Raw genomic sequence first — 24,825 nt, 5'->3', positions numbered from 1 at the left:
CACGCATGAGCACTGGGTTTGATCCTCAGCACCACATAAAAAATATAAATAAAGTTTAAAAAAAAGAAGCAACTATAAAAATCCTACAACTAGGGGCTGAGATTGTGGCTCAGTGGTAGAGCACTTGCCTTGCAAGTGTGAGGCACTGGGTTTGATTCTCAGCACCACATATAAATAAATGAATAAAATAAAGGTCCGTCAACAACTAAAAAAATCTTTTAAATCCTGCACCTAATATCATATCAATGGTGAAAAGCTAGATGCTTTCCCCCTAAGATTGAGTATCCCCTCTTGTCATGCCTATTAAAAACATAGTATTGAGAGAAAAATCACCAGTCTAGTTTATATCTGGTGAGATTATCCTTCAAAAATTGATAAGAAGAGTTGGGGATGTAGCTCAGTGGCAAAGTGCTTGCCTAGCACAGCAAAATGGAGGAGAAATAGTTTTTTAGAAAATCTAAAACTGGAGGAATTTGTTGCCAATAGACCTGTGGTGTAAGAAATATTAAATTTTTTTTCAGAAAGAAAATTTTGTGGATCAGAAGCTCAGATCTTCATAACCATTACAATATTCTATTCCTCTGTCTTCTTACATGGTTTCTAATAAGTCCAGTATATTAGATGGACATAATACCTTTATTATATTTGTTTATATAGCACTAAGGATCAACCCCAGTGTCTCACATGTGCCAGGCAAGTGCTCTACCACTGAGCTACAACCCCAGTCCCCAATGTATTTCCTATCCTCTGTAGATATATTAGTCTGATTTTTTCATTGCTATAATAAAATGCCTAATGCATTTATAAGGAAAATAAGTTTATTTAGCTTCCACTTCTGGGCATAGCATGGGCATTGGCACTCTGGTGAGGAATTCATGACAATGCATCATCATAATGGCAGCAGTGAGCAGGGTAGAAGGAAGAGATCACATCTCAACACAGGAAGCCAGAGTGAAAGGGATAGACCATCTTGTGACCTCCCACTAGGTACACCACCTCTCAACATAGCCACCCTGGGGACCAGCCTCCTCACCTATGAACTCCTGAGGGACACACTCAAAACATATTCAAACCACCACAGTAGGTAAGATGTTTTCCCCACTCTGGCTTCTATCAAGATTTTCTTTATCTTTGCTTTCTCCAGTTTGAATATGATATGCTTAAGTGTAAACGTTTTTCAATATTTTTCCTACTCAGTGTTTTCTAAGATTCCCGGATTCGAGCCAGCCATGGTGGCTCACACCTGTAATTCCAGCAACTTGGGAAGGTGAGACAGGAGGATCTTAAGTTCAAGGCCAGCCTCAGCAACTAAGCAAGATCCCTTCTCAAAATAAAAAGTCAAAGGACTGGCGATGTAGCTCAGTGGAAGAGTGCCCCTGAGTTCAGTACTCAATACTTTGGGGTGTGTGGGCAGGGGAGATTACTGGTTTGGTATTTTGGTTTCTGTCCTTAATTTTGGAGCATTTTTAGATTGGTTTCCTATGAATCTTTAAGTTCATCCATATTCAGCCTCTGGCAATTCAGCACAGTTATATTTAAATGGTCCTTTCATTCTTCCTACCCTTTCCTGGTTCCAGTGACTTCTGTTCAAAGTAACCTGGTGTGGGAAGCCATTTCTGACACGTGATTGTTAAGGGTCTGAGGCGTTCTGGCTGTGTCGGAACTTTCCCGGCCCTTTCCTGATGAGAGAACCCATCGGTGTGGGGGTGTGCCTGACCACTGACCCCGGGGCCCCAATCACTGACCCTGACCTTGGAATGTGGTCCCCCCTCAACCTTCATTGGATGGAATTCTCCCCTGAATCTCTTGTTCCCCAATAAAAAGCTACTCCCAGGCGTGTTCTCTCTCTCTCTCCTGCTAGCCCTGAGTAATCCTTGCTGCCCTGCTGGGCGGTTAGAGGAGGGAACCAGAGAGGGGAGCCGTCTCGGACCCGGCAATAGAAATAAGGTAACTGAGTCTGTGTGTTTTATTTCGATCTCTTCTAGCTAACTTTTATGCCAAGAACCTCATTAATGAAACCATTGTTCAGGCCGCATGATGGAACCTGGGATGGTAAATGTCCCACAAAGTTCCATGTGTTAAAGGCTTGGTGCTTTTAGAAGATGGGGTGTAGTGGAAGGACATTAGGTCACTGGAGGTACACCCTTGACAAGGATATTAGGATCTTGCCCTTTCCTGTCTTTGTTTGCTCCCAGCCAACATAGGTTGAACAGGCCTCTTCTGCCATGTGCTCCTGCCAAGGTATACTGTGCTGCATAAGCCCAATGCAAAGGGCAAGTGTCCATGGACTGAAACCTCTGAAATGGTAAACCAAAATAAACTTTCCTCCTTTTAAGTTAATTATCTCAGGAATTTTGTCATAGTAACAGAAATCTGATTAACATATGAAAATTTCTGTGGGGCTGGGGTTGTGGCTCAGTGGTAGAGGCACTCACCTTGCATGTGTGAGACCCTGGGTTCGATCCTCAGCACCACATAAAAATAAATAAACAAAATAAAGATATTGAAAAAAAAATTTCTGTCTTTTCCTGGTTCTCTAATTTGGTAGGGGAAGTGGTCCATTGACCTCAACTTTCTCTGATGGTTCTAAGAAAAGTCACTGATTTTCAGTTTATTTGCCTTTTTTCCTATTGTAAGGAAAAGAGTAACGATTTCTAAGCTCTTTCATGTCAGAACTAAAATTAGAAGTCACCCCTCTTCTTAGCCTGTTACCCAGTACCCTTTCTAACAGATGCAGGTAGAAGGTCAGGTGTTCACTCAGCAGATATGGTAAGAGAAAACCATTAACTCTAGTGTCTTAGAAACTAACTGGAAGAATGGAGAATTATCTTCCGCCTGATTTTACACAGACCAATGCAGACAACAGGGAGGAAGGCTGAGTCTGGGGACACATCTGCCATGTATGACCAATAATAAATCCAAAACATACGGAGACAAAAAAATTCAATTTCCTCATTCCCAACTGACAGTCAATCAAAGGATATTATCTACTTACATGAGGAAAAGCATCCAATGCCATTAGTAAATATGGGAATGTAGGGGCTGGGGATATAGCTCAGTTGGCCAAGTTCTTGCCTCACATGCACAAGGCCCTGGGTTTAATCCCCAGCATCACCAAAAATAATAATAATAATAATAAATATATTAATGTGCAGTAAATTAAGGAGGAAGTGTCGTTCTGGGCAGAGCGGTTTTGTGCTTTGTGTTTTGTTTTTTCAGTGCTCAGGAGTGAGCACAGGTGCTTGCATAAGCCAGAGGAGCACTCTACCACAGAGCTCTACCCTCAGCCCTGCATACTCTACTTTTTTCATTCTGTTTTCAGCAAAGGGGAAATTATAAAAGGCAAATGTTGTAAAGTTGTAAAGCAATATATACTCTTTGGCATTGCTGATAGTACTGAAAACGAATATAGTGGAATCTCACTGTGACTGAAGCCAATGAGAAGATGAGTTCTGACTCAGTAATTCCATTACTGGTATTTTTTTCCCCTTGAGAACAATTCAAGAGAAAAGCGATCATGTGTACAAAAACATAAATATCACCACTATTTGCTATAGCAAAAAGAAAGTAAGTCAGCTGGCTAGTGAATTTAGCAAGTCAATACAGCAGTATAATAATCCATTTTCTGATGCTAATAACACAAAATCACATGCTGGGCCAGTTTTAAAGAAAAGAGGTTTATTTAGTTCACAGTTCGGAAGGTTCAAGGGCTCGAATCTCACTGGAATCCAGAAGCAGTACAGGAGATCACAGGGCAAGATAAAGAAGGAGCAAGTGTCTGTGTGTCTTCTGGTCTCCCTCCCTCTTCCTATAAAGCCACCAGATTCCATCATGGGGGCTCCATCCTGATGACTCCATCTAATCCTAATCACTTCCCAGAGGCCCCATGTCCAAACACAATAGCCGGATTAAGTGTCCACCCTCTTAATGCTTCATGTTGGTGATTAAATGTCAACATGTGAAGCCTTGAGGAGCACTCAAACCACCTCCAAACCATAGCAAACAGTAACAAAGAATTTTTAGTGTCTTCACATTACTTCTACCATGCTTTGATCTCCCTACAATTAAGTAAATCCTACTCACACTTGTAAATTAAGTAGCCCTCTGTCCACTCCTCTGAATTGACATCTCCCGTTGTCTTGTTCCATCTGCCAGGAAGTCCCTGGAAAGCCCACCATATGGCCTGCTTATTCTTCATCTGCCTGCCACCTTCCTCAGGCTCTGGTACAAAAAAAAAACAGCTGCAAACAAAAGCCTGATGCTCCAAATGTGGTCCAGAGACCAGCAGCCTATCTATTACCTGGTCATAGATGCAGATTCTGCAAGGAGGAAAATGGGGACTTATTTTAAAAGGGTTTCAGGTTTGCAGGAAGTGTTTTGGTGGGGCTAGGGGTTTAGCTCAGTTGTAGAGCACTTACCTATCAGGCTTAAGGCCCTGGATTCATCCTCAACACTGGTGGGTGGAGGGGAGTTGGAATGTGTTCTGGAGGTTTTTTTGGTGGTTGTGGTGGTGGGTTTGTTTGTTTGTTTGGTACTGAGGATTGAACCCAGGGGCACTTAACCACTGAACCACCTCCCCAGCCATATTTTTTATATTTTATTTACAGACAGGGTCTTAGGGCCTCTCTAAGTTGCTGAGACTGGCTTTGAACTCGTGATCTTCCTGTCTCAGCCTCCCAAGCATGATGGTAAATTTCATGTCTTTTTTTTTTTTTTTTTTTTTTGTGTGTGTGTGTGTGTGTGGTACCAGGGATTGAATCCAGGGGCATTTGATCACTAAGCCACATTCCCAACACTTTTTTTAAAAATTTTATGTCATATGTCTTTTATCACGGTTTAAAATTAAAAATGCAGAATCTCAGGTGGCCCTCCACATTTACCATTTTAGTGTCTACATTTTAATAAGATCTGCAAGTGATTTGTTAAAGCTTTGAGAAGCCCAGTACATTTGGTGCAGAGCTACTCTGCAGATATAAATTCCTATAATTAGTCAACTATCTCTAATTAAAACATACAGTTTGAGTAAAAGCTATGGAAAAAAATATAATTTATTTTTCTCCCTCACTGTGGAAGGCAGGTCCTTTTCTTCTCTTCTTCATTTACTGGAGAAATGGAGAAATCAAGTGGCAGCTGGCAGGCTCCAAGGACAGCATGATACCATGGTAACTGCTTCCATCAATAACTTAATTTCATCTATTCTCTTACATCTTTCCTCTGTCCTAAAGCAGGAGATTTTTTTAATTTGGGAAGAACATAAGATGACTTGCAGTTGCTATGGCAACGGCACCTGCATACTTCCTAATGGGTTTTAATATCATGAAGGAAACTATTAAGGAAACCATAGAAGTTTAGAACTCAAGGGGAACTGCAACGTCTTCATCCCAGCCCCTTACATGGCCAAGCAGACCCCCGGTGGCTGAAGAGATTAAGTTCTCTGTCTTTGGAACAGTTGTCCTGTCAGCTTGAATTCAAGTTCCACGTAAGTAAACTCTTCCGTCCTGACTGACCCAGGGATTCTAGGCAGGATTTGGGGATGGAAGGCCAGCTGGGAGATGCTTCAGGAGAATTGGTTTAGGTATCTTTCTGCCCCCACAAAATCGAGTGTATTTGTCTTCTAGGACCACCATGACAGAGTACCACAGACTGTTGACTTAAACAATAGGGATTACACAATTCTAGAGTTAGAAGCCCAAAATCAAGATGTCAGCAGGATTGACTTCCTCTGAGGCCTCTCCTAGTTGTATAGATGCCATTTTCTCATGGCATGATCTTCACATGTCTTATTCTTGTATATATTTATTTCATTCTTTGGTTTTTGTTTGTTTGTACTAGGGATTGAACCAATGAGCTATATCCCCACTCATTTTTATGTTTTATTTTGATACAGGGTCTTGTTAAATTGCTGAGGCTGGCCTTGAACTTGTGAACCTCTTGCCTCAACCTCCCTAGTTGCTGGGATTACAAGCAAATGTACCACTATGCCCACTCCTAATCCCTTCTTATAAGGATGCTGGTCATATTGGATTAAAGGCATTTTTTTTTTTTTTTTTTTGGTACTGAGGATTGAACCCATGGGTGGTTAAGCACTGAGCAACATTCCCAGCCCTTTTAAATATTTTATTTAGAGACAGGGTCTCTCGGAGTTGCTAAGTGTCTCACCAATTTGCTGAGGCTGGCTTTGAACTCGAAATGCTCCTGTCTCAGCCTCCCCAGCCGCTGGGTGAACACACAACACTGACACCGCACCCACCGGGTTTAAGGTCCATCTTAATGACATCATTTGAATTGAATTACTTCCTTAAAGATCCATTTGTTGTCAAATTTTGGGGGTGATACAAGAGCTGGGAGCCTCTGACCCCAGGACAATAGAAATGAAACCAGGCCAAGAGTATGGGACACACAGGCAAAGCTTTAATTGAGGAGTTTAACCTCAAGGAGAGGTAAGACAGCACTTAGGGAGAAAGCTCCCCAAATAAGGAAATGGAGGAGCGTTTTATGGGGTTTACTGGTTGGTCATTATCTCAGTTCTGATTCTGCCAGGAGATTCCAGAGAAATCCTTGTTGCTTAAAGGGGCAATCTCCATTTGTTTTTCAGGATGTTTATCTATCAGATCTGTGATCCTGGAAGCGGAGGCAATTCAGTTCCATAAGGTGATTGCTTCTGCTTACGAAGACAGTCTCATCATGAGATTCTGTGCCTGAAAGGCTCTGCTATTCCTGGAAGTGTAGGACCATGACTGAAGACTTCCAGGTGCCACTCCAAAGGGTCTGGAATAGGACATTGTAAAAACTGGTATGTCAGGCGGGGTTGTGGCTCAGTGGTACAGCGCTTGCCTAGCATGCGTGAGGCACTGAGTTTGATCCCTGGCACCATGTTAATAAGTAAATAAATAAATAAGATGAAGATATTGTGTCCATCTGCAACTAAATATGTGTATATGTGTGTGTGTGTATATATATATATATATATATATATTTTTTTTTTAAACTGCCAGGTCAATATCTCTGCAAATTGTGAGAATACCTTAGTTACTATTAACTTGGAGTCCTCAGTCTTGAAGAACAAGGTAGGTTTGATGAATTTAGAGCTAATAAGCATTGTATTACCAGTTTTTAAATGAACACTCCTTAAGTTATTTACATGCCTATGTGTAGAAGACCGCAGGAATGAATTTGTCTTTTGTCCCTGTGGTGGTCCTTGACTGTCTAAGGGGAAACACAGTTCAGCTATGGTTCACAGCCAGATTGAATCCCCTGGGGAGGTCAGTGTGCCAAACCCTATCTTTTTTTTAAGCATACAAATAACCTTTTTGGGCTGGGGTTATTTAAAGGGCTGTGACTCAGTGGCAGAGCGCTTGCCTCACACATGTGAGGCACTGGGTTTGATACTCAGCACCACAAAAAAAAAAATAAACAAAATTAAGATACTGTGTCCATCTATAACTGAAAAAATATTTTTAAAAAAATAAACTTTTTATTGTGTCATTCTTGGGTTATTGAGTATCTTTTTGCCAGTTATTTCCAAAATAACAAAAACAAAAGCACGAATTTGTATAACACTAACAGTTTCAAATCAATTTTACGTACTTTGTCACATTTTCTCCTTCTAAAGTTTTATAAGGTATGGAAGCTGGTATTATTTTCTACACTCCATAGATAGTGAAACTGAGGTTAAAGGGGGTTTAATGTATTTGCCTACAGTCATGTAACTAATAAATGATAAAGTAGAGCTACAACCCAAGACTTCTCTTTTCTGGTCCACAAAATAATAAATCTTGTGGGGTTTTTCAGCCTTAATTTCTTTTTGTTTTAATTTGTTCTTTTTAGATATACATGGCAGTAGAATGTATTTTGACATATTAAACATACATGGATTATAAATTATTCTAATTAGCATCTCATGGTTTAACATGATGTAGAGTCACACTGGTCATGTATTCCTATAAGTACAGAGGAAAACTATTTATGATTCATTCTACTGTCTTTCCTTTTCCTGTCCTCTCTTCCTTCTCTTCATTCCCCATTGTCCAAATTACTAAATATCTATTTTTTCCACTCTCTCCCCTCATTGTGGGTTAGCTTCCACATATCAATAAAAACATTAAACCTACAAAGGACTGGCTTATTTCACTTAGCATGATAGTCTCCCAATCCATACATTTACTTGCAAGTGTCATCAATTCTTTCCTCTTTATGGCTGAGTAATATTCCATTTTCTGTGTGCATATTACTTGCAAGTGTCATCAATTCATTCCTCTTTACGGCTGAGTAATATTCCATTTTTTATTACTCAGCCATAAAGAGGAATGAATTGACGACACTTGCAAGTAAATGTATCTATATATAGATATATATGGATACATATATATTTATCCGTATATATGGATATATAGATATATATCACATTTTTTAATCCATCCTTCTGTTGAAGGGCACCTAGGTTAGTTCCATAGCTTAGCTATTGTGAATTGAGCTGCTATAAACATTGATGTGGCTGCATCGCTGTAGTGTGCTGATTTTAAGTCCTTTGGATATAGACCAAGGAGTGGGATAACTGGGTCAAATGGTGGTTCCATTCCTAGTTTGCCAGACCCTATCTTCAAGGTCTGGCTGCAGCACAGCAGTGAATGCTTGCATGATGCCATTCTATACAGAGTTGGAGAGCTTCCAACAGACCCTGAAACTATTACAATTCCAAAGATTTAGTGTTCTTATCCATTTATGAAATACATAGCTTGAGTAGGGCATGGTGGTACACGCCTCAGGAGGCTGAGAAAGGTGGCACTCTTAAGAGTGCAAGTTCAAAGCCAACCTCAGCAAAGGCAAGGCACTAAGCAACTCAGAGAGACTCTGTCTCTAAATAAAATACAAAATAGGTGGGGGTTGGGGTTGTAGCTCAGTGGTTAAGCGCTTGCTTCACATGTATGAGGCTCTGGGTTTGATCCTCAGCACCACATAAAAGATAAATAAGACAAATATATTTTTAAAAAATATAAAATAGGGCTAGGGATGTGGCTCAGAGTGCCCCTAAGTTCAATTCCCAACACCATCCCCCACCCAAAAAAGCGAAATACATAGCCTGTTCCACTCACCCACATTGGAACACAAGGCAGGCTTGCTCAGTGTAACCTCTGTCCCTTGATACTGTCTTTTCCTGAGAAACTCTCCACTGGATTTCCTGAGAGGAAGGGGCTGAATGTCAGAAAGAACACTAACATTTCCTCAGCATCAACTCTGTAGCTCCTATCTTGGATCTTATTCAATTCTGGAACATCCTGCAGGGGGTGCTTACCTGGCACATGTCCTCAGCACTGGGAGAGATAAGAACAAATCAAGTCCCTGCTCTCAAGAAGCACACATTCTGGTTACAGGAGACTGGCAATAAAATCAACAAAGGGAAGGAGGGGTGTGGAGGAGGAAAAATAAAGTCAGGTGAGGCAATAGAGAGGGTAGAAGGTTGGGGAGACTGGTCCCCAGAGCATAAACAGAAGGCTTCTCTGAGAAGGAACCATATAAGTAGAACTCTGAAGGAAGGGTCACTATGAAGGAGCAGCAAAAAAGTGGGTGTGCCTGGAGAGCAGTAAGCAGAGGAACTGTGGAGTAAAAGGTTTAACTTTCCTGAAAGAGTGGGTTGGTGGGCTGGGGATATAGCTCAGTTGATAGAGTGCTTGCCTTGCATGCCCAAGGCCCTGGGTTCAATCCCCAGCACCACTAAAAAAAGAGTGGACTGGCCTCTGCCCTACAGCTTCTGGATCAGAAAGTTCTTGAAACTTTCTCCCTGGCAGGAGAACAACAACATGGGGCTGGAGTTGTGGCTCAGTAATAGAGCACTTACCTAGCATGTGTGAGGCACTGGATTTGATTCAGCACCACATATAGATAAAAGTATATATATTTATATATTAGGCAACTGGACATGTAAGCCTGGCATGCAGGTAAGTTTGTGCTGAGGTATCCATTTGATAAGTATAAGTGTACAGATTGTTTTCATAGCAGATGATCCTAAAGGAAATCACCTGTCACAAATGCATAAGGAAGAGCAGAGCCCTGAGGACAGAGCTTTATGTCCTCCAACATCAGGTGGGTAAGAAGATTTGGAAAAAGGGAACCCAGTGAGGGAGAGTGGAGTCCCAGAATCAGAGCGAAGGTGTTTAGAGGTAGTGACCAAGCCATATGAAATGCTGCCTCAACCATCTGGTAAGTTGTGAACTGAGCCCAGACTTGAGGTTTGGTAATGTGGAGGTGCAATGGGAATGAGGGGTGAGTGAGGATGGGAGGACCCAGGTTAGGCCACTTCTAAATAATCTTGCCATGAACAGTTGTAGAAAAATGTGGGGCCTTAGTTCATTTTCTATTACTATGAGAAAATTCCTGAATCTTGATGATTTATAAAGAAAAGAGGTTTGTCTTGCCAGTCAAAATGGTGCACATCTGTAGTTCCAGCAACTCTAAGGAGACTGAGTCAGGAGGACTGAAAATCTGAGGACAGCCTCAACAATTTAGTCAGAATTTTATTAACTCAGTGAGACCCTGACTCAAAAAAAAAAAATAAAATAAAATAAAATAAAAAGGACTGGAGATGGAGCTCAATGGTTAAGAGCCCCTGGGTTCGCGAATCTAACAGGATCCTCCCTGCAAGGACTGACCCTTTTCCAATGAAAAGATTCCAGAACTTGAATGATGTTTTCCCCCTTTCTGAGGACTATTCTGGATCAGGCTCTGGGTCTGGTTCTGGATCTGGATCAGGATCTGGAAGTGGCTCTGGAAATGGTTTCCAAAATGAAATGGAACAGGAATACCAACCAGTTGCTGAAAATGATGCTTTCTATTACAACTTCAGGTCTTTCGAGAGCAATCAGCCCTCAGACAACCACAACTTGGGTCAAGAAGGATTAGAAGAGGATTTCATTATATAAAAATGAGGGTTTCCCCACCTTGATGCCAGGCAATATATTCAGTGTATTTTGTGTACCATGGTTAAATGATCAGTCTTGGGACAAAGAGTTTTATGGAAATTTTAAAACATCTGATAAAGAACCTTAAACTTTATCACCTTTATTTCTCATGAATTCTTAAAGGATTATGCTTTAATGCTGTTATCGGTCTTATTTTTCTGAAAAATATCTTCTTTTTTGGCACTGGGTATCACACATGAGAGGCAACTACTTTACCACTAAGCTACAACCCAGCCTAATACTTGCATTTTTTTGGTTATCTTGTTCAACCAACATCATTATGAAATGAACTAGACTCCCATTACATGAAGTTACTTTAAAGAAAAATAATTATACTGTTTTTAAAAAAATTCAGTCTGTGAAGCAAATTGATAGGCAATATTTCATACCTCAATCTTCAGGGCACCTGATTCTGATTATGAATTATAGATCTATCCCTTTTATTATGGGAAAAAAAGATGAAACAGTACATTTATAGAGTGGGTATTTGACATGGAGTACAGTGTTAAGGGTGGTATTGTACTATTACTGTTGGGTGTGTTGCAAAGCTAGAGGACATTGTTCAGCTGAAGTGTGATTGTTATGATTAAAAACTTAGGACCCCAGTTAAAGCACAGTTGTGCTTCTCAGTATCGCATCCTGCTTTACCTTTTACCACTGGATATCTTCATTTTCAAATGTTATTCTATTAAAGCAGAAGTATAACCAAAAAAAAAAAAAAAAAAGAGCCCCTGGGTTCAATCCCCAGTACTAAGAAGAAGAAAAAAGACAGAGAGAGGGAGAGAGAAAAGAGGTTCATTTTGACTCACGGTTCTGGAGGCTGGGGAAATGTAAGTTTAGGCAGCCACTTCTAGTGAGGGCATTTTGCTGCTTTAATTCGTGGCAGAAAGCAGAAAGGCATGTGTGAAAGGAGGGAAATAAGAAGGACAGCCTGGCTTTTAAATAGCCTACTTGGGAGGGGTACTAATTCATTCTCCCCAAGAATGAGAATTCACTGACAGAAAGGCATTAATCCCTCTTAACTACCTTATCACCTTTCTAAGGCCCCACCTCCCAAACTGTTGCAGTGTCGAATTTCAACAATTTTCAGAAGAAACAGACCATATTCAAACCACAGTACATGGGGATAGCTAAAGGGGCAGATGGAATTTACAACGTGTCTCCTTTTCTGTGGGACCACTAGGAAAGAGGAGAATTGAGGACATGAGCCCTGTATTAATGGCATTGGCTGATGGGCAAGGGAGGCACACTGATGGGATGTTTAATGGGGGGAACAGGGAGAAATTTTCTCCTGTCCGTGTCTGTTTTCATATAGGAGGTCACAGAGTTAGCAAAGTAGAAAGAGACATATAATTGTCTTGCAGAAGGGTAGGAACCTAAATGGACATGAGAGGTGGAGCTGATGGAGGGTGGCCATGAGGACTAAGCTCTCTTACAAATTAATCTCCTGAAAGTAAAGCTGCAGCCAGCTGCACTGCTGTGTTTCCAGGTGTCGGAAGACATTTTTTTTTTTTTCAAACGTGAGTGTGGGAAAGGGACTGAGAGAGGAGGAGGACAGGCAGTAGGACCATGAGTTGTGGGGCTGGGAGCTAAAAGGAGAGGTTCCAAGAGTGGAAAGGAAGCCTATCAGCATGTGCTGTTGAAACTGTGGTTATAGACAGTGTGATGAGAAGGACCAGCAGTGAGTGGCAGATGGCAGAGCATGGCTGATGTGCATCTTGTGAGACTGAGATAAAATAGAAGAAATAAAGATGAGAGGCTGGGACTGGGGCTCAGTGGTAGAGTGCTCGCCTAGCTTACATGAGGCACTGGGTTCAAACCTCAGCACCACATTAAAATAAATGAAATAAAGATATTATGTCTGCCTACAACTAAAAATAATTAAGAATAAAAGAAATAAAGATGAGAAATAAAGGAGAAAGTAGATTAAGGGGAAAGAAAGAGACTGCAGCTATAAATCTAAAAGTCCCATGATTAGACTTACTCCCTAGACCTGATTTTTCCTCCACAACTTTCATTCCCAAATTTCTGAGGAATCTACAAATTTTAAAGTTATTGTAAATTCACTCATCTGTGAACACTGCCTTATTTTGATTAAAACTTACATGTACTGTCAGTCTACACAATGTTTTTTTTTTTCAGACTAGGTAAAACAAAGAGCTGTATTTTTTTTTTTTAAAGAGAGAGTGAGAGACAGAGAGAGAGAGAGAGAGAATTTTTTTAATCTTTATTTTTTAGTTTTCAGCGGGCACAACATCTTTGTTTGTATGTGGTGCTGAGGATCGAACCCGGGCCGCACGCATGCCAGGCGAGCTCGCTACCACTTGAGCCACATCCCCAGCCCAAGAGCTGTATATTAAAAAACCTAAAACATAGGCACATTCCCAACATTAGATAGGGCTGACATCATAAAAGTCTTGTGATCCATAATCAAAGAACTGAGTTCACTAGGAAGATGTCATTCCTATCTACTTTCTCCTACCCATCCCTCCCCTCTCAAAGTTTCCTGTAAAAGAAATGTCCAAGACTCCAAAAGCACATCTTGCTCTGCTGATAGCCACATTCTGCTCTGAGAATATGTATCTTTTTAAAATATTTGTTAGTTAGAATCCAGGGCCTCACAGGTGCTACACGTGCTAGGCGAGCATTCTACCTCTAAGCCACAACCTCAGGCCAAGAAAATGTTATCTTTACCTTTCACGTTCTAACAAAGCTCTTCCTCTTATCGCTAACCTGACACATCGTTAAAATCTCTTCTGCAATGTCAAGAGCCTGAAAGGCATCCTCTGCTTCTATAAAGAATTTCCTTGAACCTCCTTATGGTGACAAGATCACTTAGAGAGTTGTGTCCTGGATTTTGTTAATAAAATAGAAGTAGAAGCATGAAACATATCAGGGCATTTTAAAAATAATATTAAATCATGAAACTTTTATTTCACATATATGTGCACTGGATCACAGTGTAAACATTTTTTTTTTTTTTTTTTGGTGGTGGTATTGGGGATTGAACATGATAAGCAAGTGGTCTACCACTGGGATACATCCCTATCCCTTTCATTATTTTTTTTGAGACAGGGTCTAAGTTGCTCACCTGGAAATTGTAATGTGCCTGCCTCAGCCTCTCCAGTAGCTGAGACTACAGGACTACACCTGACTTGAAACAGTTTTTAAATTATTTTTGGTTGTGGTAAAAATATACAGTTTGAGTATCCCTTATCCAAACGCTTGGGACCAGAAGTATTTTGGATTGTTTTCAAGTTTGGCATATTCACATATATTTAATGAAGTACCTTAGGGAAAGGGACCCAAACCTTAAAACAAAAGTGAAGGTCATTTTTTTACATTTTTAGTTTTAACTGTGAACCACCCCAGGGTGTTAGGTCTGGAATTTTCCATTTGTGGCATCATGTCAGCACTCAAAATATTTCAGATTTTGGATTTGCTGATTAGACATGCTGAAACTGTATAACATAAAATTTACCATTTTAACAATTTTAAAATGTATTGTTCCGTGGCATCAGGTATATTACATTGTTGCAAAACCACCCACTAGTTCCAAAATTTTTCATTATCCAAAATAGAAACACTGTATACATAAAATATAATTGGTAACATGAGTCATGATTAAAAGCATTTAAGGCAAATACACAAAAAGATGCTCAATGTCATTTAATTACTGGGAAATACAAATTAACACTAATAGCTAGGCATGGTGGCACATGCCTGTAATCCCAGCAGTTTGGAAGACTGAGGCAGAAGGATCACAAGTTCAAAGCCAGCCTCAGCAACTTAGTGAGGGCCTCAACAACCTAGTAAACCCTGTCTCTTAAAAAAAAAAATGGGGATGTAGCTCAGTGGTTAAGCGCCCTTGGGTCAACCCTTAGTACCAAAAATAAATAAATAAATAGTAAATTTATGTGTATTTTACCATATTATACAAAATTGGGGGGGCGGAATAAAAGGTGCTAGTCAGTGGCCAGTGGGGGCAGGGTCAACATCTAGGACCATGCAAAAGACAAAGGGGCCAATGAGTTGACAGGCCAGGGCACTGGAAAGACCCTCTATAATTCAGGTACACACTGAAATAATTTAGATGGTAAGGAAATGCCATGTCTCTAATAAAGATGCTAGGAGTAATAATGCAGAGAATGATGGTCTAGTGCTAAAAATTTCAATCTATGGTTATGCAGAAATAGGGCAAAAATAATCTAAGTGCCCAACTACTATAGTCAGATATTCATGAATATTAAAAGTTTGATATGCAGTCACTAAAAATATTTTAAAAGACGTCAACTTGGAGATGTCCTCTTCAAAAAAATAAGATACAAAAGTATGTAGCAGGCTGGTAGTTTGCCTAGCATGCCTGAGGCTTTGGGTTCTATAGCTAGCACGGCAACAATTGCAAAAACAACAATGAAAATATACAGATATACACTTTGAATCCCATCAAAATTAGGATTTTTCTTTTACAAAAGACAAGATGAGAAAAGATATTTGCAATAGCAAAAACAACACAGGCTTAATATTTAAGAGAATCAAAGGAATCTTGAAAATTCACAAGAAAAAAAACTGAAAGGACTAAAAATGGCCGTTACTTTTTAAAAAATGGTGTTAGTGGCTGTTAATGAAAAATACATCTTAAAATGATTATGAGATTCCACTTTACAGCCAAGAAGTTTGTGGAAGCCGGGAGGTGGAAGAATCACTAAGTAAACGATGACAGATGTGTAACAGGTAATGCTAGGCCACAATCTAAGTAATGTATCAAGTGTGTACCAGAAGAGAGCTCACAAATGCAATGGCTTGCAAAAAAAAGAAAGAACACACTCTAGAGGACAGTAACGTGTATAAAAACGTTGCATACAGGGCTGGGGTTGTGGCTCAGTGGTAGAGAACTTGCCTAGCATGTGTGAGGCACTGGGTTCAATCCTCAGCACCACATAAATACATAAAATAACAGTATTGTGTCCATCTACGACTAAAGTGTTTTTTAAATGTTATGTACATTGTGATTTAAACACTGTGTCTAATTTAAAATATGATCTACAGAGAAATGATGTGGGACCATGAAAATAACACCAGAGGGATAGGGAGACACCATGTGGACACCGAGAGGGAGTGGGTTGCTTGGTGGGGGAAACGTGGAATCCGATTTGGGGGTTCCGGAGCTGACCTAGGGTCCAGACGTACGTCTGGAGGTTCTCCCATGGTAATGGGTCCTAAGGGCGGCTTGAAGACTTAGGAAAAGGTGGAGTACCCCGCACGTGGGCAAACTCTCAGCAGATACGTCGGGCCAGGAATGGTACCACTGGGCTCACGTTGCGATCCATGCGCAGCCTTTTGCAGTTGCCTTCCGAACAAGGCCAAGAGCGCAGACGCAGTGGACACGCATTGCCCTGGCCTAAAGAGGGGATGCACGCAGGTTCCCCCATCCACGACTACTGGAGTAACGTTCAACAAGACTTCAGCCCAACCTTCCGTGCCAGGACACGCGTATGAATCGTGATCCTCCCCGGGCCCTTACGTCTCAGAGCCGGACACCTCTCCAAGTGGAACGCAGCATCCTGCCCCACTCGCGCCTGCGTGTTGTGCTCCTCGCTGAGCCCGCCCACCGTGCCCCGCCTCCGCAAACCTCAGCCCTTACAGGATGGCTCGGAGGCCGCGCCCGGCGGGCCAGCCAATGAAAGTGCGGCGCGCCCCGCGGCACGTGCATCCCTATCCCGCTTGGCAGGGTGGGATCTGGCCCATCCTAGTGGCGTGGAGCGCACCGGGCGGGGGCGCGCGAGATGGGGCGGGGCGCGGGCGGGGTGGTGCGCTGATTGGCCGGCGCAGCGTTCCGGGGCCGTTAACGGCGGCTGGGCCCGGCAGCTGCTCCAAAACAAAGGGCTGGCGGCCCGCGGGGCGGCGGCGGGAGGATGCCTCGCGCTTTGCCGAGGCGCCAACGGCCGCAGCGCGTCCCGGGCCACGCCGGGGCTGCCTGAGAGCAGAGCCCGCACTGACCGAGGCCCGGGCCGGATGGGCGCTGCGGGCCGGGGCACGGACCGCGGAGCGGCCGTGAGTACTGGCGGGCCTCGTTACAGTTGCGCGGGCGGTTACTTTGTGGCGACCCTAGGGTACTGTGGTTGCGGGCGGGCCTGGGAAGCACCTGTTGGGCGTGCGTGCGGGCGTGCGGGCGGGCGGGCAGGGGCACGAGAGAGGCGGATCCGTTGACTTTTTTGTTCTGTTCTCATTTTCGGGTGTGTTGATATTTGGTTCACTCCATTTGGAAATACACCACAAAGCCTAATCTTTGGTTTTCCCCGCCTTCTCTCCACCTCCCCGCCTCTCCCGGCCCCTTGCCCGCCCCACCATGCAGAGGTTTACTGGACATGAACTAGATACTTAGTGTTTTGGTTTTTTTTTTTTTCTTTCCTTTTTAAAAAAATAAAAGCCGCAATTGAGGAAATAAGAACAAAAGATGTCTCCAATGAAGGATTGTTTATTGCGAGGGGGACGTATTTTCAAGTTGCCCACACGAAGATCATAATTAAAATTAATTGTCCTTGGTGTTTACCACTTGTGGCTGTAGGCTTTATTAATGCAGAGATTTCAAAAGCCAAAGCTTGAGAACCCTACGAAGTAGGAGCCACCACCTTCCCTTACCTGCTGTTGATTGACGTCTTTGATGTCTAAATTGTGTGCTCAATTCTAGTACAGAAATAAGGCCAAAATTCCTTTTCAGATAGATAGGTTATGGACATGAAAGACATCAGTTTCCCCACCCCAAACCCTTTGGGTTCCGTTGCGTTTCTTTCTCTATCCAAAACGTACAGGCGTGGCCAGAATGTTATTCTTTCCATCCATCAGCCCCCGAGCCCCCCACCTCCTAAATTTCTCAAGTGCTCAAGCCAATCTCACATTCTCTGTGAAACCTTACTATTTGCTTCACCTGTCAAGCTGCCATCTCCCATCACATACGTGCCCTTTAGCTTCTGCTGTTTTCTAGTAAACGCAGCAAATGTATGCTGAGCACCTGTTCCATGCCAGAAGCTGAGCTTGATCCTGGTACCATTGAGCCTTATAATCATACACTGGTTGCCCCATCATTAGCCAAACGCTCTAGGAGGACATTGTTTGGTGGCATGTTTGAGGAATGCTGATGCTCAAAACCTATACCTTTGTGCACATCCATTTGTACCCTATATGTTTAGAGTGGCTTCTCCTTAAGGGACTAGAGCAAATTCCTGCCATATCACATACAAGTACTAGCACAGGATCTGGCCAATACTAAGGCACTTAAAATAATAATTGAATTATCTTAGTTACCAATCTGAACAATAATCTTTGTTTTTTGATGCTGAGGATGGAATCTAGGGCTTGTACATACTAGTCAAATACTCTACCACTGAGCTACACACCCAGCCTGGTTTTTTTTTAATATTTATTTTTTAGTTGCAGTTGGACACAATACCTTCATTTTATTTAATTTTTATGTGGTGATGAGGATCGAACCCAGGGCCCTGCACATGCTAGGCGAGCGCTCCACCACTGAGCCACAACCCCAGCCCCCCAGCCTATTCTTAAAATAAACTTATTTTAGAAAAACATAACAGATTTCCATAAAAGTTACAAAAGAGCTGGGGTTGTGCCTCAGTGAAAAGAGTATGTGCAAAGCATGGGTGAAGCCCTGAGTTCAATCCCCGGCACCAAAAAAAAAGAGTTGTAAAGATAGTGCTGTCATTTCCACTATACCCCCATCCAGTTTTCCCTAATGTTAAACCATCCTACGTTGCTGTGGTATATTTGGTCAAATTAAAAAAAAATAATAATTAGCTGGGTACAGTGGCACACACCTGTAATTCCAGTAGCTTGGGAGGCTGAGGCAGGAGGATCATAAGTTTAAAGCTAGCCTTGGCAACTTAGCAAGGCCCTAAGCAACTTGGTGAGACCCTGTCTCAAAATAAAAAATAAAAAGGAGTAAGGATATGGCTCAGTTTTTAAGCATCCCTGGGTTCAATCCTTGGTACAAAAAAAAAAATTAAAAACTGGTCTGGGTCCATTCTTTAAACTCCAAACATTAAATCTTTGCATTTTGAAGTACCAAAGTTACTACAGCTGTTTCTTTGAGACCAGTGTTCGTGTAATATCTATCCTTTGATTCCTGCCTCTTTTCACTGAGTTCCACAAGCATCTTGTCAAAGAGCAGGGATGGAGAGGGCAAAGGACTGCTGTGTACTTTTAGTGTATTATTTTCCCTGGGAAGGCTGATAAATGCACTAAATGTTGTTTAGAATATGAAGAAGTAGAAATCCTCCCTCTTGCTTGCTTTCCAGCAGGGGTGATCCAACCCCAGGCCTCTGTATACTATGTAAGCACTTCAACTGAGTCCTCCTGCTTTAAAACTATTCATTCTTTCACTCTTTTTTTTTTTATGAGTAATTAGATCTGACAATCAGTGATGCCTCTAGAGAATGGGAATTTTTTAATTTTTACTTATGTATTTACTTTGCTGGGGATCGAACCCAGGGCCTTATGCAGGTATTCCACCACTGAGCTAAATCCCCATCTAAGAGTGCAAATTTTGACAAGATAATTTTTTTGGGGGGCTACCAGGGGTATTGAATCCAGGGATGCTTAACCAGTGAGCTACATCCCCAGCTCTTTTTATTTTTCTCCCTAAGTTACTTAGGGCCTCACTGAGATGCTGAGGCTGGCCTTGAACTTGTGATCCTCTTGTCTTAGCCCCCTGAGTCACTGGAATTACAGACATGTGCCACCAGGCCCAGCTTGACAAAGGATTTGAGTTAAAGTTGGAAAAAGTTCTGAATACAAGACATGGAGAGCTAAGAATAATGGGGTGGGCAGTATGAGATGGATTCAGGAAAGATGTCAAGGGGACAAAATAGAGGTCTCTGCCAACCTCCTATGAGAGAGACACTGTTCTGTTGAAAACCCATCGTCAGGTGAAAATAAAATGGGAATCCTGGAGCTAACCCACAATTAGGAATACACCAGGAAGGATTTAAGAGACCGTACTCCCCATTATTCAGCAGGTCCTCTGATACCTTCAGGACTCTGGGATGAGGGCCAAGATTCCTTGTGCGGTTTGTAAGGTGTTGAGCTTGCTAGTCCTTTGCCTTGCTGTAACAATGACAGTATGTTTCTATTGTGAGGCATTTGCCAGGTATTTTGAACTGTGACCAAGGACCACCTTCCTTAACATTGTGATTCTGTGGGCAGCCATATGAATTACATACATATTACCCCATGTTATAGATAAGGTAACAAAGATTGATTTAAGATCCCAGAGCCAACAAATATACCGCATATTTTGTATGGAACCCACTTTGTCCAGTGGAGGTATATCTCTGTGGTAAATCTCACCTGCTCATGCTTATGTGGTACCCTTTGACTTCCCAGTGTTATTGGCATACACTCCCCTGAGCATAGGGCCCTTCTGCAGTTCTTTGTGACTCTGGCCTTTCTCTTCCCTTGTCAAAAGACAGGGCTTTGAATGTTTTATTATATTTTATTCAACATGTGACTAAATAAAATAGTTTAAAATTCCCAGCCTCTTCCCTTCCAATTCAGCCTTCTAGGACAGCCTGTGTGTACTTCCTACTTCTTCCCCATTTTAATTCTTTGCAAGGAAACTAGACACTTCTGCTAGAATATGTATCAGGTCTATGGCTGTTGCAAATTTACTAGTGGTAGAAATAAGAAGGAATGCATTTCAGATTCTTTGGAAAGAGAAACTGACTGCAAGCACATTATCTATAGTTTTGTGGGAGATATGTAGGACTTGAGCATGGTGGGAGGAGAGATGGAAAAAACAGGTCTTAAAGCCAGAGGTGTCTGGACCACTGGGTGGTGGAGGTTCCAGACACCCTTGGTTCCCTAGATAATGGGAGCTGTTGAGAGACCACAGCAGACCAGAGGAGCTCCTTCTTTAGGCAGTTATGTAATTGGTACTTCTTGCCCCTCCCAGTGGGACCTGTGGTCCACCAAGGCTGCAGTATCTGAAATGTGGAGAAAGCCTATTATCCTGTGATTCATGAAGGAAGGAAGTGGATATGTGTTTGCAGAGGGAAACTGTTGTTATGGATAAGGAAATGCAGCAGCTCCTAAGACAAACGGTACTAGTGCTATTAACCTTTGATATAAATCCTTCCAGGCCTTTCCCTGCCTGTGAGTGCATGTACTCTAAGGGTGATTTTTGTTGTTGTTGTTTAAATATTTATTTTTTTAGGTGTAGATGGACACAACACAATGCCTTTATTTTTATTTGGTGCTGAGGATCGAACCCGAGTCCCGCCCGTGCTAGGCGAGCACTCAACCGCTGAGCCACAACCCAGCCCCTCTAAGTATGATTTTGAATAGTCAGTGCATACTCTTGGCATCAAAATGTAAAGGTACAAAAAAGCAGAGAGATGGACTGGGGATGTGGCTTAGTGGTAGAGCACTTGCCTAACATGTACAAGGCCCCAAATTCAATCCTCAGCACCACAAAAAAATAAAGCAGACAGTGAAAAAAAAAAAAAGTCACCCTTCTCTTCCCTTCCAGTCTCTAGCTGAAGCCTCACATTTGAAGTGCTTCTGATACATGCTTATTAGTGCATTTGGTCAGTCTTTTGATTAGACTTGAAGTGGCTTCTAATTTGAGACTATTGCAGGCAAATTGTGACTACTTATATCCAGGTATTTGCACATGAATAAGACAGTCTGAAGGTGAACTCCTGGGATGGACCCTCCAGTGTTCAGAGGTGCATGCCCAAGAATGCTAATGGGAGTTGCCAAACAGATACAGCAGTGTTATTAACTTTTTCCCCCCACTAAAGAGATAAAGTCTTGCTATGTTGTCCAGGCAGGCCTCAAATTCCTGGGCTCAAGTGATCCTCCCACCTCAGCTTTCCAAGTAGCTGGGACCACAGGCATACACCACCATGCCCAGCTCAAATATTTTTAAGCTATTGCTAACCTGCTAAGTGTAATAAAGCTATCAGTGTGCTGTCAGTCTGCATTGATGAGTGAAGTTGCACATCTGTTTGTGTGTCTACAGGCGCAGTGATCTAGGCTTTGGACTCCCCAGCTTTGAATCCAGCTCCACAGCTTACTGTGCAGCTTTGAATAGGTTGGTTAATCTTTCTGGGCCTCAATTTCCCCATCTGCACAGTGGGACTAAGAACAACACATATCTCTTAGGATTACTGTTAACTTGGGTGATTCTTATGCAGTAAAATCCTTCGAATAGTGTAGGTATTGACTATTAGGCTCTTTAGGAGCTGCTGCATTTCCTTATCCATAAGCTGGCAGTTTTATCTGTTGTCCCTTTCTCTGTGATGGCAAGTTGACTTTTTACCTTTTTAATCCCTAAAACAGTGCTATGTTAGTGAGTGGTGGGAAAGGGAAGCCAGCAGCAGAGAGGCCTTTTCCCCTGAAGAAGGAAAGGCCTCAGAGCTGGAACTTCTGGGACAGAGCAGCTTTGGAGGAAGGAGTGAGGTTGGGAAACCTCTTCTGCCTCTCATCAGTCACTTCTCCCTGGGAACAAGGACCTAATGTCCCTAGCACATATCACCTGTCTGAGATCCAACCTTCTTTATGAGCTCTGGCTTACATGGCAAGGCCACATGAGTACACATCATGTCTTTTTTTTTTTTTAATAAGTTGTCGATGGACCTTTATTTTATTTATTTTTATATGATGCTGAGAATCAAACCCAGTGCTTCACACATGCTCAGCAAGTGCTCTACCACTGATCTATAACCCCAGCCCCACATCATGTATTTTTTGAGCAAAATGTTCATCCCTCTACTTCCTGGAACTCTGTATATCAGGCATTCCTGTGATTTCATGGTCAAGTCCAGCAGAGACCCCAGTTCTAGTTAACTCACACGTTCATTCTTCTTTTTTTTTTAATATTTATTTTTTTAGTTTTAGTTGGACACAATACCTTTATTTATTTATTTTTATGTGGTGCTGAGGATTGAACCCAGAGCCCCACACATGCTAGGCAAGCACTCTACCACTGAGCTGAGCCACAGCCCCAGCCCCCACACACTCATTCTTTATGTGCCTGATATCCTTTCACCTCACAACCTAGAACACTTTGGGGGTAAAGTTATGGGAGGGGCCCAACTTATTTACCAGGTGGTAATGATGCTGAAGCAAAAGTAAAACTTCACAGGGACTAGAAAGAACCAGAGCTGTGATTGACATGAGGTAGGGGGTGAAAGAGAACAAAGTGCCCATGGCCCAGGCAGTCTGCACCTCATCCCATAAAGAGTCAAAAGCTGCTGGCATTTGGTATCATTCCTCAGTGTTTCTGTCTTTAGAAGTGTGGTAACTGCACCATATGGACATGGGCCTGATTCACATTCTCTTAAAATAATTTCTGTGCTTATTTTTGGAGAGGAACTTCTGGAACCCAGAACAATGTTTTTACTCAAAAACTTACCCCACATCAATATCTTTCAAGGGGATGGTAGTTGCCCTCCAAACTTAGAGAATCACAGTTTTTATTTGCTTGTTTTGTTTCTCAAAGTGTTTCACTGTTCCCCAGGCTGTTCTCAGATATGGGCTCAAGTTGTCCTACCACCTCAGCATCCCAAGTAGCTGGGACTACATGCATGTACTATCATGCCCAGCTTTCCAATGGATCCTGTTGTAGAAGCCCATTTGTACATTAATTGTTTGAAAACTTGACCATGATTTCCCCTAAAGTGACAGTGAATGCCTGATTTAAAAGCAGATTTAAGGGCTGGGCTGCTGTTCAGTGGTAGAGTGCCTGCTTAGCATGTGTGAGAGACACTGGGTTCTCTTCTTAGCACCACATATAAATAAATGAACAAAATAAAGATCCATCAACATCTAAAAACATTTTTTCAAACATCAGATTTAAGCTAAGCATGGTAGCACATGCCAGTAATCCCAGCAACTCAGAAGGCTGAGGTAAGAGGACTGTGGGTTCAAGGCCAGCCTCAGCAACCTAGTAAGACCCTTAACAACTTAGTGAGACACTGTCTCAAAAAGGATTGAGAATGTAGCTCAGTGGTAAAGCACTGCTGAGTTCAATCCCCAGCATTAAAAACAAAAAATAGTCAAAGACTGGAATCGTGGTTGCCTGAACTGGGAAAAATGGAGACTTATTAATTGATGGGCATAAAGTTTGAATTAAAATAAAAGAAATAAGCTGGAGAGATCTACTGTATAGTCATCATACCTATAGTCAACAGTGTACCTTGTGCATAAAATTGAAAGGGTAGATCTCATTTTAAGTATTCTTACCACAATTAAAAAGAGTGCTATTCCATTAGAAGGTAATACAGAGTTTAAAATGAGGGGTATTGGCCTTTCTGTGAATAAAACTGCTATCATCTGTTCAAAACCAATGAATAAAGTGAAAGGTAGTTTCTGTAGCTGTCTATTCAGGTCACTTTAGTGCTTCGTCACAAAAGACCTGAAAAACCAGTTTTCGAGTAAGATTCCTATCCCTGATGGCCCTTCACTTCATACCATTATAATTAAGTATGTTTATTAAATGAAAATCCAGGGAAAGGAGAGAAGAGAGAAAACAGTGATTTATTTAATGTCATTTCAATAGAAAAATGTGGATAAAAAATGTTAAAACAAAGATTCAACATGAGTTTAATAAGTAGAACCAGTACAAGTTCATTCTTTTCTTATTGATGGAACATGGATTTGAATATACTACTGGCCAGCTCTCTTTTCATGTCCTCATGGAAAGTTGAGATACATGGGAAAAGGAGTGGAACCAGGAGATGGAACTGGGATCCATGTAAGGTGGTATCCAGTTAACACTTGTCTCCATGACCTCCTGGGGCATGTCAGAGTTTATCAAAGATGGGAAGGAGGCCTGGATTCAAATTCATGA

General features: G+C 41.9%; 1 protein-coding gene across 8 annotated transcripts in view; it reads left to right on the top strand.

Moving 5' to 3' along the window:
- Positions 1-16,783: 16,783 nt before the first annotated feature.
- Positions 16,784-24,825, top strand: part of YPEL1 (yippee like 1) — a 36,267-nt gene continuing 28,225 nt past the window's right edge. For all 8 annotated transcript variants that reach the window (XM_081286973.1, XM_081286974.1, XM_081286971.1 and 5 more), the window contains exon 1: positions 16,784-17,009. In XM_081286973.1, the coding sequence (XP_081143099.1) occupies positions 16,971-17,009 (39 nt within the window). In that variant the 5' untranslated portion in view covers positions 16,784-16,970. The remainder of the gene's footprint in view (positions 17,010-24,825) is intronic.

Source organism: Spermophilus citellus, assembly GCF_964194105.1.
Source record: "Spermophilus citellus genome assembly, chromosome: 3".
NCBI classification, from domain to species: Eukaryota; Metazoa; Chordata; class Mammalia; order Rodentia; family Sciuridae; genus Spermophilus; species Spermophilus citellus.
Note: the sequence above shows the minus strand (reverse complement) of the source record. Positions and strands in the feature narration are given on the sequence as shown.